This window comes from Antechinus flavipes, chromosome 1, assembly GCF_016432865.1.
Source record: "Antechinus flavipes isolate AdamAnt ecotype Samford, QLD, Australia chromosome 1, AdamAnt_v2, whole genome shotgun sequence".
NCBI classification, from domain to species: domain Eukaryota; kingdom Metazoa; phylum Chordata; class Mammalia; order Dasyuromorphia; family Dasyuridae; genus Antechinus; species Antechinus flavipes.
Window position 1 is genome coordinate 54,904,417 of NC_067398.1, and position 15,978 is coordinate 54,920,394.

The window sequence follows — 15,978 nt, forward strand, 5'->3', positions numbered from 1 at the left end:
TGTGGAACCCAGGACTAGTCACAACCTCCCTGGGCCTCAGCCTTTTTCTCTGTGAAATAAAGGGGGTGGACTCAATGGTCTCCAAGATCTCGTCCAGATCTAAATCTAAAATAAACGCGGATATCCATGTGGAATGGTGGAAAATGTGACTGACTTTTCCCACAAATGTGATAGTAACCGACGCTTTAAGGTTTACTTTGCACAGTGTCTCCTCCCACCTCTTGTTGTCTCTGTCTGTCTCTCACCCATCCACAAAAGTCCCCCCCCCATCCCAAGGCCCATGGCAACCACCTTGCCCGCTGCTCACCTGGGTTCAGAATGGGGCAGGTGCATCCCCTGTGGGTCCAGGACTCTGGGTAAATGCTCTGGTGACTCCGGGAAATTTTCATTTGACCAGACTTTAGGACCTTCTTCACCTTCACCCAGACTTCAGCATGGGTGCCTTTGTCATACGCCGAAAGGATCTTAGCCTTTATCACTGCCCAAAGACAGACAGACAGACAGATACACACATACACACACACACCTGCTCAAAATTGGGACCTTATGTAAATCCAGTCAAAAAGATAGAAAGTAGACTCAAGTAAAACACATTTTCTGAAACTTGAACTCATAGAATCACACGGTATTGGTATTAAAAGGGAACTTTGAAATCAAACACGTCCCTCCCTCTTCTATGGCCAGTGCAAATGCCCAGAATGCCCTCACCTTTGTCTCATAGAATTCCTCATTTCCTTCAAGATATAACTCAAGTGGTTCGTGTTCTGCTACAGGACACCTTCCCTGATCCCTGCCCCTCAACTCCTGGGGCCCTCCCTTCCTCCCCACTGTGGGTATTAGTGTTTGTTCTGTAGATACGCTTGTGCTTCTATGTTATTTACTCTATCAGAAGCTAAGCTTTATGAGGGCAGGAACTGTTTCATTTCTTTGTCTTCCTATCCCGCTACCGAGCACAGTTCCAAAGTGCTTCATTAATTGACTGATTGATTGCACAGGCAGGGTCTCATAACTCTTCCCTTGTTAGACCAGGTCCAAAATCCAGCTCTCACATACAGTCTCATCAGATTCCCTTCTCCCTCCCCTACTTCCCATCCAGCCCAGAGTCATAGGTTGGAGTAGGGTCTTAGACCATCAGGCACAAACCCTCCATCTTACCGACGCGCAGTTCTGTCTGATCTCCAAGTTCTGGCCATTCCGGGCCTTGCTAGCTCTACCTGTAACTGCATCCCACTTCTGACGCCCTCCAATCCCAGCCCTTCTCCAGAAGCCACTTACCATACGCATACTTCATCTGGCAGAAATCCCTGACCTTCCCAATAGCCTTCTCCTTGCAGACACACTTCTCTAGCCAGTCGAAGGAAGCGGCCAGAGCAGGAAGAAAAGAAATGGAATCGAGAGTCAGCTTCACACCAGAAATAGCCAAACTCTTCCCAAGCTCACCACAAACCTCTGATTTCCAGAGGGAGATTTAACAGGCAGAGAGGGATTTCTTGAAAAGTCAGATTTTTTTTTTGTTTCCATTGGGACCATAGTTTTAGAACTGGAAAGAAACTCAGAGGTTACCTGCTCCAAGCTGCTCATTTTACAATGGAGGAAACTGAGGCCTCCAAAATACAAGTGACTTGCCTAAAATCAGGTTGTTAAAATTTCTTCTGCTTCTAAATCAATAAAGGGAACAAAGAAATTGGGCAATAAATCCTTTAATAAATTTTAATTTAATTTAGATTAATTTAAATAAATTTTAAACATAGATTAAATTTTCATTATAGAAATCATTCCTTGGACATAACCAATTTAATTCTATAGGGACTTGGCTGGGGATAGTGAGACAAAAATAAAACCATTCCTGCCCTCATAGTTTCTTTTTCTTTTCTGGGCAGAAATCCTATACAACAAATAATCCCATATAACAAAGGCCTTGCCCATATAATAATCCCTCCCATAATCGAAGAATATAGTAGGCTGTTTTGACTACAAATAAAACAGCTTGAATTGTTCCTCACTTTCCCTTCTTGTAAGATGGCCCTAAAAATCTCTTTCCCCTTTCCTATCTCAAACATCCTAGTTGTATCCTGCGCTAGAAACTAATGAAAACCCTCATCTTGAGAGGCAGGATGGAGTAGGGGATATAATGCCTAGTCCAAGAAGATCTAGGGACTTGTCTTTGGTACCTGAAAGATCATTATAGAATCTAGGTGGGTCAGTAGATAAGAGTTCTGGACCTAAAACTGATTACGAGAACTGAATTCAAATCAATGCCCAGATCACTACCCAGGATACCTGTTTCCTCAGTTGTAAAATGGGGATCATAATGGCACCTACCTCTCAGGATTGATGTGAGATTCAAATGAGAACAGAGCTCATACTGGCTCAGAGAGCTGATTGTTAGATTTTCAGTATGGGTACTTTAAACTTAGAAATGGTCAAATGTTACAAATCAGAACTTAGTTTATTTTGTTGATTATCTAGACTTAAGAAAGTAGTGGAAAAACTATGAATAATGCATGTAAAACTTAAAAGTATGTCCTGTGCATACATCTTTTCCCCTGGAGAGCCAGTTGTTAAACATTTGTGAGCATATCCTTGCACTGTGTAGAATGTACATACATTGTCAAATCCAGGTGACATCAGCTGCACTAGCTGAACAACTTTCTGTTCTCATTTTTTCTCTTAAATTCCTTGTTGTAAATATACTTTAACATATTTAACATGTATGAGACTACCTGCCATCTAGGGGAGGGGGTGGAGGATAGGAGGGGAAAAGTTGGAACGGAAGTTTTTGTAAGGGTCAATGTTGAAAAATTATCCATGCATATGTTTTATATATAAAAAGCTATAATAAAAATGTAAAAAAATAAAAAAGTAATAATCAAAAAAAATTCTTTGTTAGAAAGGATGGCTGATTGGGCAGGGAAAAAGGAAGAATACATTTGGAAATGAAGGTGATATAGAACCCAAAGGTGTGGATATTTTTTTAAAAGCCCTTTTCTCGATTTCTCTTTCCAAGGTCTCCCTTATGCGTCATCACGAATGACTTGCTAGTTCATATCATATTTATCCTGTGTGTGTGGTAACCCTTACCCTCCCCAACTGTAATAGAATGTAAGCTCCTGGAGAACGGGACTTGTGTCATTGAGAACTTTCTCTCCTCTGTGCTTAATAATCCCCGTGGGCTTTTAGTGGGCATCTAATAAACATTGGAGAAACTGAATTGAATCATGAATGGGAATTCGGCCTCCTACCTGGATGTCTCAGGGCCGAAAACCCTTGCTCCTGACCATCCCACCTCAATGGCTCTGGCTCCTCACTGTCATTGCCGGTCCCTGGACAAGCTCAGGGATCTGCCCCCCCACAGGGATGTGGAGGAAAGGCTCCTTTTCACGTCTGTGAAGGGAAGAAAGGAAATCCCTCATTAAACCATGAAGATTTTCTTCCCCCCGCACTAAGTGGGATCATGAAGAAGTCCCCACATTGAAAAGAGACTTCTGGACATGAGCCAGTCCTAGGACCTCCCCCTCATTTGTTTGCTTTTAAAATGGCTGCACTCTTGGATTTGTACGTCCACTCAACAAATTCTTGTTTTTCTTCACAAAAATGGGGGAGCTGGGTGAGAGCTAAGAGACCCATCGGTTTTGCAATCTTTGATTTAATCCATTTCATAATGCTTTCCTTGCTACAAGATATAGCATGTTGTTCACTCTATTTGGACATACGTTAGGGCCACTCTTAAAATTTGAAGGAATTAAACATGGGACAAATTAACAGAAGTAGTTAAGAGTTCTAAAGTAGCTGGAGAGCTCATTGGTTAGAGTGTTGGGCTTGCAATCAGACAAATCTAGCCTCAGATCCTTACTAGTTGTGTGTGACTCTAGACAAGTCATTTAACTGATGTCTGCCTCAGTTTTTTCATCTGTAAAATGGAAATTATAATTGTACCTACCTCCCAGGGTTGTTGTGAAGATAAAATGAGATAATATTATAAAATTGTTTTGCAAAGTTTAAGGTGCTGTATGAATGCTAGCTCTTGTTATTATTCCCAACCAAATGAGATGACAAGTCTAAATAGGTTGTTAAGGGGAGTTAGCTGTGGATTATAGCAGCATCAAAGATTTTGAGATGTGAGGGATATTAAAGGCAATTATAAAGTATTCTGAGGTTTGCAAAGTGATATCGGCAAACTCCTCATGGGCAGGGACTTTCATCTTCAAATTTGTACCCACAATTTGTAGTTGTTGTTGTTCATTTGTGTCCAATTCTTTGTGAGCCCATTTGGGATTTTCCTGGCAGAGGTTTGTGGTTTCCTTCTCCAGGTCCTTTTACAGATGAGGAAACTGAGGCAAATCGCCCAGCACTCTGCACTAGGGTCTTCTAAGAAGACCCTGGCTGCCAATATATGTACATGCATATACATTATATATGTGTGTGTGTGTATATTATATACCCATATTTGTGCCTATGTGCATACACATACATCAATGCATAGGTCTTTAATTATATGTATCAACACCCATACACATATGTACAACATGTGTTCTCAATTAGTAAGTGTCTGAGCCAGAATTTGAACTCGGGTTTCCTTAAAGGCAGCAGTCATGCCCAGTTTTCCTGCTGGCTGTTGAGAGCACAGGGCTTTGTAAACTCTTAATTGTGACAGATAATTGATCACTGCCATTATCATTAGTGAGAGGACAGTTAATCAACGTTTGTCAAAATGAACTGAATTTCTATTTGCTTATCAAAATCGGTTTTAGCATTCAAGGCCCACCTCTTCCAGGAAGCCTCCCTTGACTACTTCAACCCACAAAGCTTTCTCCTCTCACTATGATATCATCAGACAACTATGACTTCACACGTATAATGGGATTTGTATTATTTGCCTAATTTTCAGTGAGTTGGGAAGGAGCTAGACAGAGAAACAGTTTGAAACTAATAATAAATAATTTAAACCCTAGCTATGTGAAATGGTATTTAGAGTGCTAGGAGTCTGGAAAACCTAAGTTCAAATACTGCCTTGGATATTTACTAACCATACAGTACAGGGCAAGTTATTTAACCTGACCCAGCCTCAGTTTGCCTCATCTGTAAAATGGGGATAATGATTTAGCACCTGCCCACCAGGGTTGTTGGTTGTAAAAATCAATTGAAATAATATTTGTAAAGTACTTAGCACCCTGCCTGGCACACAGTTAAGTTCAATTAACTTAATTTAATTAACACTTAAGTGTGCTCTGTGCCAGGTGAGTCATGAATGCCGACTTCCTTCCTTCCTTTTGTATGAATGTGACCTTGGCCAGATGGTGGCCCTGGGTTTGAATCCCATCTCAGCCCATCATTAGCTGTGTAATCTGAGAAATTCATCGGTGTCTAGTGAACGCCATTTTTAGTTCTCTTTGCAAGCTTGCTTCCTGAATCTCCCTGATAGGTCTCCCGTGGGGAGGCTCACTTACCCACTTAGGCAGGTCCCGGTGTGGGGGTCACATGCCCCAGAGCAGTTACAAGGACGACAGCCATTTCCTCCAAAGCCCCAGTACCCCACCAGGCATCGGTCACAGTGCGGGCCGGCTACTCCAGGCTTGCAGAGACAGTACCCTGTCTTGGGATGGCAAGGGAAACCCTTGTGGGAAGTCTCATTGGATGAACCCAAGGGCTGGCACGAGCAAGCTGCGGGGGGAAATAGGATTGGTATCAGAGACAGGCAGAAAGCCTGATGCAAATCCTTGACCTGAGCCTGACAAAACCAGAGTTCTAATTCTGGCTCAGCTATTTATTAGCTGATGACTTTTAGCAAACTTCTTAAACTAAGTCGGTTCCCTCATTTATAAAATGGTCCCATCTATTCCCCAGGAGGGGTTTAAAGTTTGAGTGAGATTATCATAATTCATGTCTCCACAGTGCTACAACATTTACAAAGTGATTTCCTCACAATGGCCCTGGGAGGTAGGTTCCTCCATTTTACAGTGAAGAAAAGTAGGACCAATTAATCATTGAACGGACATTTATTAAGTGTTTTAATGCTGAGAATGTAAAAGTAAAAGAAAAAACAATAGCTGCCCTCAAGGAGCTTCCATTCTATTGGGAGAGACAACATATAAATCAGTACGGACAGGATAAAATATGTGGATAGATGGCCCTTGGGAGATGGGCCTCCCAGCAGTGGCACTTGACTGAATTTTAATGGAAGTAGGGATTCTAACAGTTGAAAGTTGGTAGAGATGGCATGTAGACCCATGGAGAACAATTGCAAGGTCTTGAAGACAGGAGATAGAGCGCCATTTTTGAGTGTCTAGTATGGCTGGATCATAGAATTTGTGAAAAGAAGTAGAATGTGTGAAAATTAGGAAGGAAGGAAGGAAGGAAGGAAGGAAGGAAGGAAGGAAGGAAGGAAGGAAGGAAGGAAGGAAGGGAGAGAAGGGAGAGAAGGGAGAGAAGGAGAGAAGGAGAAAGGGAAGGAAGGAGGGAGGAAGGAAGGAGGAAGGAAGGAAGGAAGGAAGGAAGGAAGGGAAGGAGGGAGGTAGGAAGGAAGGAAGGAAGGAAGGAAGGAAGGAAGGAAGGAAGGAAGGAAGGAAGGAAGGAGGAAGGAAGGGAAGGAGAAAGAGAAGGAAGGAAGGAGGAAGGGAGGGAAGAGGGAGGAAGAGAGGAAGAAAGGAAAGGAAGGAAGGAAGGAAGGGAAGGAGGGAGGTAGGAAGGAAGGAAGGAAGGAAGGAAGGAAGGAAGGAAGGAAGGAAGGAAGGAAGGAAGGAAGGAAGGAAGGAAGGGAGAGAAGGGAGAGAAGGAGAAAGGGAAGGAAGGAAGGAAGGAGGAAGGAAGGAAGAAGGAAGGAAGGAGGAAGGAAGGAAGGAAGGAAGGAAGGAAGGAAGGAAGGAAGGAAGGAAGGAAGAAGGAAGGAAGAAGGAAGGAAGGAAGGAGGAAGGAGGAAGGGAGGGAGGAAGGAAGGAAGGAAGAAAGAAGGAAGGGAAGGAGGAAGGGAAAGAGGGAGGTAGGAAGGAAGGAAGGAAGGGAAGGAGAGAGGGAGGAAGGAAGGAAGGAAGGAAGGAAGGAAGGAAGGAAGGAAGGAAGGAAGGAAGGAAGGAAGGAAGGAAGGAAGGAAGAGCCCAGGTAGTGAAGAACTTTAAATGTCAAAGGACATCTGGAGGTAGTAGGGAGCCATTAAGGATTACTGAGTGGGAGACTGACATGGTCAGAGCTATAGGAAAATCACACTCCCCCCCCCCCCCAACTATGTGAAGGATAGATTGGAGTAGGAAGAGAAAAAACAAGGAGACCAGTTAGAAGACCATTGCAATAATCCAAGCAAAAGGTGATAAGAACCTAAGGTGATTGTGGGGTGAATAAAGAGAACATGTGTGAAATATGTAGAGACAAAAATGACAAGATTTGGTAATTGATTGGATATGTGGGAGAGAGAGGAATGGAGGATACCAAGGTGGGTGACTAGAAGCCTGGTGACATCCCCATTAAAGGGGGAAGGTTTGGGGGATGAGGGTGGGAGAAGACATATTGGACATATTGTGTTTGAGATGCCCAGGGGACATACAATTTCAAATTTACATTTACCAACTCCTTCCTAAAGGCTGCCTTCTCTTAGCCCTGTCTGAATGGAAAATGTCTCAATACCCATTCTCACGCTGGGTATCTGAGATAAAAGAAATGATAGACGTTTTCAAAGGCGGGACAGATGGCCCACAGGGTGCTCCCACATAGAAGGCCCCCTTTGGTGCTTTGCCCACAGCTGGTCCCTAGATCACAACAAATAATAAACTGGCCTTCAAATCTTAATCTAGGGCCACATGTGTAAAGGGAACTTAGTTAATTAAAAATCACCTACTTCTATTGGTGACAGCTCATTCTGGGACCATGCCATTAACTTCTAGGCCTTTAAAGAACCGATTAATGATACGTGATGAATTCAAAAATTGAAAGGGATGACCCTTCCTAAAAACTTCCCAAGATGCAATTCCTAGTCCTTCTAGAATTTTTTTTCAAGACTATTTCTGTCTTGCCTTCCCTTAAACCAAATTTCAAGAAGACTATAGACATTTCCCTGCTTTGTCTTTTTCACTAGAAACAGGACAATTGCAGCAGCCTTCAAAATGAAGAAACAAAAATAACGCTCTGAAGGCCTTGTCTGAGAACCTGAAGAAGTGTTATCTGCCATTTAAAAAAATCCGAATTTTTAAGAACTGTCCAATAGTTCTCCATCTGCTCTGACTAAGCCTTCAGGAGAAAATTATGTTCCCATTACTGGGAATCTCTTAGGTTCACTCTTCCAATTGAAGCATCTGGGAGTAATTGACTCTGACAATTCCCCTATTCCCCTTTTGCCAATTTAATAGTCAAACAACCAGAACAAGCTTTGGTAAAGTCCCTGCTGATTGAGCTGAAGACAGGGTAGAATGGGGAGGAGAGTTCACCCTCTCTGTTTCTGTATCTTCCATCTATCACCTCACTCCTACAGAATGACTTCTCTTAGCCCTGGGGAAAGGGCTCCCTACCCATTCCCACCTCTGCCCTTTGGGGGAATAGAAATAGACCATTTTCAAAAGCTGTTCATGATTGAACCCAACTTATTGAAGGGCATTTGATTTCTGGAAGAATAGTAAAGGGATCCTAAATATTATTTAAATCAGAGGCTCTTTACTTGGTACCAGACTTTTTTTTGCTGACCACCTTTCAATATAATTCCTTTATAATAGTATATATTTTATTTTATACATTGAAAAACTTATTCTGAGAAAGGATCCGTAAACTTCATCAGACTGCCAGAGGGGACCATGATTAAAAAAAAAAAAAAAAAACAACCAGTTAATCTGATTTAGTCTACCCTTCTCACTTTACAAGACAGAAAAATAATTCAGATAAAATCACTTGTCGAAGTCACCTAACAAGTTAGGGCCAGGGTCCACAGCTTGAGGCAGTTAGGTAGCACGTGGATAGAATGCTGGGCCTAAAGAAAGGGAGACCTGAATTCAAATCCAACCTCATATGGCACCTGAAAAAGTCATTTAATATCTGTTTTGTCTTTCTTTCCCCAAATATAAAATGGGGATAATTATACTTGTGGTTGTTGTAAAGCTCAAATAAGGTAATATTTATAAAGTGCTATATAAATGCTTCTTCCTTTCTTCCTTTCCTACTGCTCCTCCTCTTACCTCACTGGCTCCTTTCTTAAGATTGACAGAAAGCCTTCTAACCAGATAAACTGAGGCACTGAGGAAGAAGAGCCTGGTTGTGCCTGGGAAATGGGGTGAATTCACCAGATCGTGACTCTCCCCACTCTGGCACATCCAGATTGCTAAATGCCACTTTTAAGGACAAGCCCGAGTTTGTCCTGGGCTTCTACCTCCCTCGTGGCACCTGTTTTTTGTCTTCTTGGTCTCAGTGGAAGCTAAACAGAAGCTTTGTAGGTAGCCTTAGCTCCTTTGCCTTCCCTCAAGCTCAGAGATAGAGAGATTAGTAATGGAAACAATTGGGGCTCAGTATTGAACCTCGGCTATGTTGGAAAAAAACAGGGATAGAAAACAGACAGAGATAGAGATAGAGATAGAAAGGGAGGAGGAGGAGGAGGAGGAAGAGGAGTTAGGGTGGGTCCTAGTTGAGAACAAACTCACATGTGCAGATAAGTGAGGAGAGATGAAAGTAGGGTTTGCTTTTTAGATATGCTAAGAAGACAGTCTAAAGGGGTCTGTGACTGTGTGGGGGACTTTGGAACGGGGGGGATTAGTTACAGTTCTGACAATGGAGGCAGGATGTTAATGTCCCTTATGGGGACCAGTCACAGTGATTGGCAGTGTTCAATGAGTTCTTATTGATTGGAGGGCAGTGTGAAGAAGAGAAATCTCCACCTCTGCCACCTATGGGACCTTGGACAACCTTCCTGAGACTCAGTTTCCTCATCTATAAAATGAGATCATTAGACTAAGAGACCTCCGAGGTCCCTTCCAGTTCTAAATCTATAGTCCAATGGTCCTGGGATTGATTGAATTGGATAATGACTCTTGGGAAGACAGGCACAAAGGGCATTGGGAATCCACACAGAGAAAGAAAGGGACAGGTTCCTGGGCCAGAGGGATGCTGCACAGGATTGAGCGTTGGAAGAGGCGAGAGATCAGCCAATTCAACTTAACTCATCATTTTAAAGAGAAGGATGCTGGAGAGAGCTTCTGGAGAGACTTGTTCACAGTTATCCAGATGGTAAATGGAGATTGTATTAGAAAATCAGGTCTAAACTCTCCACTGGGCCAGAGGACACCCCCTCCCAGTTTTCACTGACTGGCTCAAGGTCACTCAGACATTTAACTGGGCTTGAATTTGGGTTTCTGGCTCGCAGAGCAGCGCTCTATCTGGATCATACAGCCTCCCCATTCATCTTGGCCTTGGCAGCAGGTGAATGCACTTGAAATGAAATGAATTTGGCTTGCTACACCCTTTCCGCTGCCTCTTTCCTGCCTGGGACGCCTGCCAACCCCCGAAAAGGGGATGTAGCCAGACCCCACTCAGGGAGCCTCTGCTAAGGTTTCCGCGCAGACAGAGGGAACTTTGAAACAAGGTGGCGGCCTCTCAGCTGCTCTGGAAGATTTCTTAGATAGGGCGATAAACTCACATCCTGCTCGATGATCCACAGCTCCAGACACTGGGATATCTGAGGAGCAGGGGACAGGTATGACTTGAAATTCTATCCTGGCACTCAAAGCAGCGCGGTCTGACCCATTCCCCTTGGCGTAATCACCCTCGACAACAGGCAGCCGGAAAGATGGAACAGGCTGAATAACCAGGGACCCCGCTGCTCTGCTCTGTCCCAACCTCAGCGTCTCCCAGGCTCTTAAAGAGGGAAGAACCGGGAAGGATGGGGAGGAGCAAGCATGAGCCCGCTTGGTGGTCTTGGAGGCAGAAAGTGCTGGGATTCAGTCCTGCTCCAGACCCTTCGCAGCTCTAGGACCCTGAGCAAAATAGGGATAACTACAGCACCTATCCTCCCAGGCAGTTATGAGGATAAAATGAGACAATGTAGTGCCACATTATCCAAACGCAAACCACGTGCTACACAACTGCTAGCTGTTGTCCTTCTGGAAGAGACCAATGACTTCCCAGGGGGATGTCTCGATTCTTGAGAAATGGATTTAAGGGAGGCAGAGTTGCCCAAAGTCATCGGGCTCACTCTTTCAGAATCATGGAAGACCACCGGCAAGATAAAAGCCCAGTGACAGCTGGGATGCAGCGGATGCTCCTGACATCCTCAATGTCTGGCCTAGCTCTAAGCGCTCCACAGCACCTGCCTCAGCTGCCTTCGGGACTCCTGGAACAGAGTGACCTCATCTGCCCGTCCCGCAGCGGGGAAGGCTCCTAATGCACTGATGGGTTGGAGGCCCATTGGTCACCCTTAACCTGGTTTAGTCCATCTGCTGAGTCAGTTTTGTCGGGGTTTGGTGGCTGCATGTGCTGCAGCTTCTGGGAGCTACAGGTGAGACCTGAGGTAGATGAACAGTGCCTGAAAAGAGCTCCGTGAGTCCGCACATCAGAGATGCTACTCCTTGATCATCCCGTAGCTATTATTATTATAGTGAAAAATTAATGCACTTGGGAGCCAGGTGACCTACGTCTGAGGTCAAGATCCCCTGCTGGCTAGTTTTGTGATGATAGGCAAGGCACCTCATCTCGGGGTCTGTTTCCCTTTATGAAAAATGGGGATTTTGACATTTTCACCGTATCATACAGGGCTGTTAGGAAAAGCACTATAGTATACATATTTAATTATTGTCCCTTAGCCTCTCGTAGTACCCCAACACTCTATGTCTTGAGCCTACATCCAGCTCTGATGTCCTCGGTTCTGAGGTCCCTTCCAGCTCTGATGTTCTATGCCTTTAGATTTCTTGCAGCTATGATGCGCTAGGTTCTAAAGGTGCTTCCAACTCTACAATTCTGTCCAAGCTTCCTTCAGCTTTAATGAGCTAAGTCTAACGATCCTTCTAGCTCTAACATTCTAGGTTCTAAAACCCCTTCCAACTCTATAATCCTGTCTAAGATTCCTTCTAATTTTAATGTTCTAGGCCAAAGAGCTTTCTAGCTCTAACATTCTAGGTTCTGAGGTCCCTTCCAGCTCTGATGTTCTATGCCTTTAGATTTCTTGCAGCTATGATGCCTTAGATTCTAAAGCTGCTTCCAACTCTACAATTCTGTCCAAGGTTCCTTCCAGCTTTAATGAACTAGGTCTAACGATCCTTCTAGCTCTAACATTCTAGGTTCTAAAACCCCTTCCAACTCTATAATCCTGTCTAAGATTCCTTCTAATTTTAATGTTCTAGGCCAAAGAGCTTTCTAGCTCTAACATTCTGGGTTCTAAGGCCCCTTCCAGCTCTGATGTTCTATGCCTTTACATTTCTTGCAGCTATGATGCCTTAGATTCTAAAGCTGCTTCCAACTCTACAATTCTGTCCAAGGTTCCTTCCAGCTTTAATGAGCTAGTCTAAGGATCCTTCTAGCTCTACTCTGATGTTCTAGGGTTCTGGGATTCTCTAAGGCTCTGAGCCTCACCACATGCCCCCAAAGCTCCAGGCCCCGCTGCCCAGCAGATACTCACGTTTACAGACTTCTGGGGAAGACATAGGCTTGCTCCAGTCCCGATAGAACCCCGACTTGCATTTCTGGCAGTGACGGCCCTCCGTGTGGTGCCGGCAGTTGTCACAGATGCCGCCTGTGCGCTTCCCAGAGCTCAACCAGACGTCCGCATCAAAGTGGCAGCTGTCAGCATGGTTGTGGCAACGGCATTCTGTGGAGGGCAGTCCCCAGTGCACAGACCGTTGGAGCTGGCCACAGTCTAGGGGTCTTTCCCCAGTTTTGTGCTCTTATCTCTTGGGGGGAGAATCATGGGGTTTGGACAAGTCACATTGCATGGGTCTACTTCCCATCTCGCCTGGCAAAGCATTTGTATCTAAGTGAAATCAGATGAAAAGAAGTGTCTGGCTATTCCTTGAAGGGGGATAGAACTCACCAGTGTGGATGGACCTCTCGAAAGGGCCAGGCAGCCCCCTTTGGCCCTTCCTACTCTTTGGAAAGTTGACTATCTGCTTGTGAGTCTCAGATCCCTCCTTCATCCTCATCCTCATCTCCTCCCTCCTGCTTCCTCTTTGTGTCACTAAACAGCGCCGGCCACTTATTTGGTAAAGCATTTCCAAGCCCCTCAAAGTGGGGATGACATTTTGTTCGACTCCTGGGACAGATAGCTTTGATAGCCAGAAAGGGATCTCGGTACTGAACATCACGGCATTTATCTTCTCTAAGTATTTTGGCAGGAATGATAATAATAACATTTAGTTAGTGATTTACAGTGGTTCTCAAAGTATGGTCTAGAGAATCCTGGGGATCGCTGACATCCTTTTACAGGGTCCACAAATTTAAAAATAGTTTTTATTTCCAATATGGTAAATGTCTATAAATATAACCCAGATAAACAAAAAACGCTTTGGAGAGATCCTCAATAATTTTTAATAGGATAAAGATACCGAAAACAAAGTTTGAGAACCCCTGATTTAAGATTTACAAAGCACTTTACACATCTCACATGATTTGAGCTTAGAGCCACACCTGAATTTGATTCAATAAGTCTTTACTAGGACTCTAGCTGTGTCCTTTATGACTTGTGATGACTTTGCTGTCAAGGAGACAGGAGGACCTTACTTTTTCCTCCTCTGAATAAAATATTGGGAGAAATGATTCTTTCTCTCTTGTATAGTCAAAGAGAGTTTCACATAGGAGGTAAGCTAAGCTTTTAAGGGAGTATAGCTAGGAGAAGATATTTCGCCTTAGAACTCATCCCTTTGGGTTTGGCAGACATCCCCACAGGTATTGCAAATATCCCTGTGAGGGTGACCACTTATACCTCTGTGCAGATTAGTTGACATCCATCTGAGATCTAGGGAGACCATTTAAGATTGAAATACAAGACGGCACATCCAGAGAGAGGAGGATGGGAACTGAATGTGGATCACATCATAATATTTTAACCATTTTTGTTGTGGTTATTGATTACTTGCTTGCTTTTTCTTTCTCATTTTTTTTCCTTTTTGATCTGATTTTTCTTGTGCAGCATGATAAATGTAGAAACATGTTTAGAAGAATCATACATGTTTAACTTATATTAGATTGCTTGCTGTCTAGGGGAAAGGGAGGTAGGGAAGGAGGGAGAAAAATTTGGAACACAAGGTTTTGCAGGGGTGAATGCTGAAAACGACATGCATATATTTTGAAAAAAGCTATTATGAAAAAAATAATAACAAAGAAATACAAGATGTATGGGAAATACTTTATTATATTATTTGGAAACCTTATTAAACATTATGCTATTTAAATCTAACTATTTCCTAGAGGTGGTTTGAACCCAGAATATTGCCCTGACCTCAGTAACTCTCTAAGGAATTTTGGGTTCTTTCAGCTTCCAGATTTACCCAAAAGACTTGTTTTGGGATCTCTCACTCAGGTCTTATTTTAGATCCACTTAGCTTGTGCTCTGGGCTTCCCTTATGTTGTGACTTCACCTAAATTTTATTGAATGTTTATATTTACTGATTTTCATCTCAATGGTCCTGGTTTTCAAGCTGTCCTCTCCGTAAAACTGTTTAACTAAGTATGTGTGGTTTGTGTGTGGGTGCCCTAGTCTAAATTCTATGTAATATAAGCCCTTCCAAAGCCTGAATGAAACCCTTCCTTCTTTCTCCCAACCAGCAACCTAATAAATTTATTTTCAAAATGATTTCAGATTTTGAGGTTCATTCTTATGACTAACAATGGTAATCTGAAGCAAAAAAGGTAAGCCAAAAAACAAAAAAGGGACTAAAATGGGAGCTAGAAAAGTGTCAAAATGGAGGTCAAAATGTCCCCCATTGAGAGTTTGGATTCAATTTTATACTTTCTCATATACTTGGGCGTGATACCATCTGGGACCCAGGATCCTTTCAGGTCTTTACCCCAGCCACTTACTTTTGCACTCATTGGGCTGATTGGTTTTTCCATCTCCTGGTTTCCACGGCTGGTCATTGTACAGTGGCAAACACTTCTCACAGTGCAGGCCTGCTGTGTGATGTCTGCACACACATGCCCCATGAACCTGTTAGGAAGACGATGAGTCTGTCATTCAAGGGGAGATGCTAAATGCTGAACTCTCAGAAGAAGCTTGCAGCTTTGGGATTCTCACTCAGCATTCCAGCATTCAGTGGACTGTGCCCAAAAGGAAGACCTCCCCTTTGCCAAAAATTTGTAGGTGAAGTGACTTGCCCACAGACTTCTATGCCTCTGGTTCTCTGTGTGACTTTGAACAAATTACTTCATTTCTCAGTTTCTGCTTCCAGAAAAAAGAGGCAGAGATACTATCCCAGAGTTTTAGCATTGAGAGACTTCGTAGGTTGTTCTAATCTAACCCATATTTGACCAAGAATCCTTGCTGCAACAATCTCAAGAAGTCATCATCTACTCTTAGCTCTAAGATCAGCAATGATGGGGAAATCCAATGGCTACCTTCTAAAAGTAGCCCATTCCACTTCAGATTGTTCCAATGGTCAAGCAGTTTTTCCTTATATCAAATCTAAATCAAGCTCTCTTCAACATTCCCCCTACCTCACTTCTAGTCACACCTTCTTGGAACAAACATAATAAATTAGATTTATTTATTTATTATTAGATCTAATTCTTTTTCCTTATGACCAAACTTTAAATATTTGAAGATAATTATAATGCTCCTCTCAAGTCTTCCCTCCTCTGGGCTAAACATCCCAAGTTCCTTCAGCTCATTGTTACCTGTCACATTTTCTTTTCTTTTCACCATCTTGACTGCCTTATTCTGGCCATGACTCAGTTTTTTCTGTCTCTTCTGAAATGTAGTGTCCAGATCTGAACACAGGACTTCCCAGAATACAGAAGAGCAGAATTGTCACTTCCCTTGTTCTGGACTCTACACTTTGATTAATGCAGATTAGAAAAAGAAAAAAAAAG

General features: G+C 43.2%; 1 protein-coding gene across 1 annotated transcript in view; it reads right to left on the reverse strand.

Annotated features, from left to right (window-relative positions):
- LOC127552447 (netrin-4-like) overlaps window positions 1-15,978 on the reverse strand; it is a 68,250-nt gene that overhangs the window by 7,297 nt on the left and 44,975 nt on the right. The window contains 7 exon segments of the mRNA XM_051982964.1: window positions 308-478; window positions 1,276-1,344; window positions 3,243-3,317; window positions 3,320-3,384; window positions 5,448-5,661; window positions 12,575-12,763; window positions 14,971-15,097. Of these exon segments, the coding sequence (XP_051838924.1) occupies window positions 308-478; window positions 1,276-1,344; window positions 3,243-3,317; window positions 3,320-3,384; window positions 5,448-5,661; window positions 12,575-12,763; window positions 14,971-15,097 (910 nt within the window).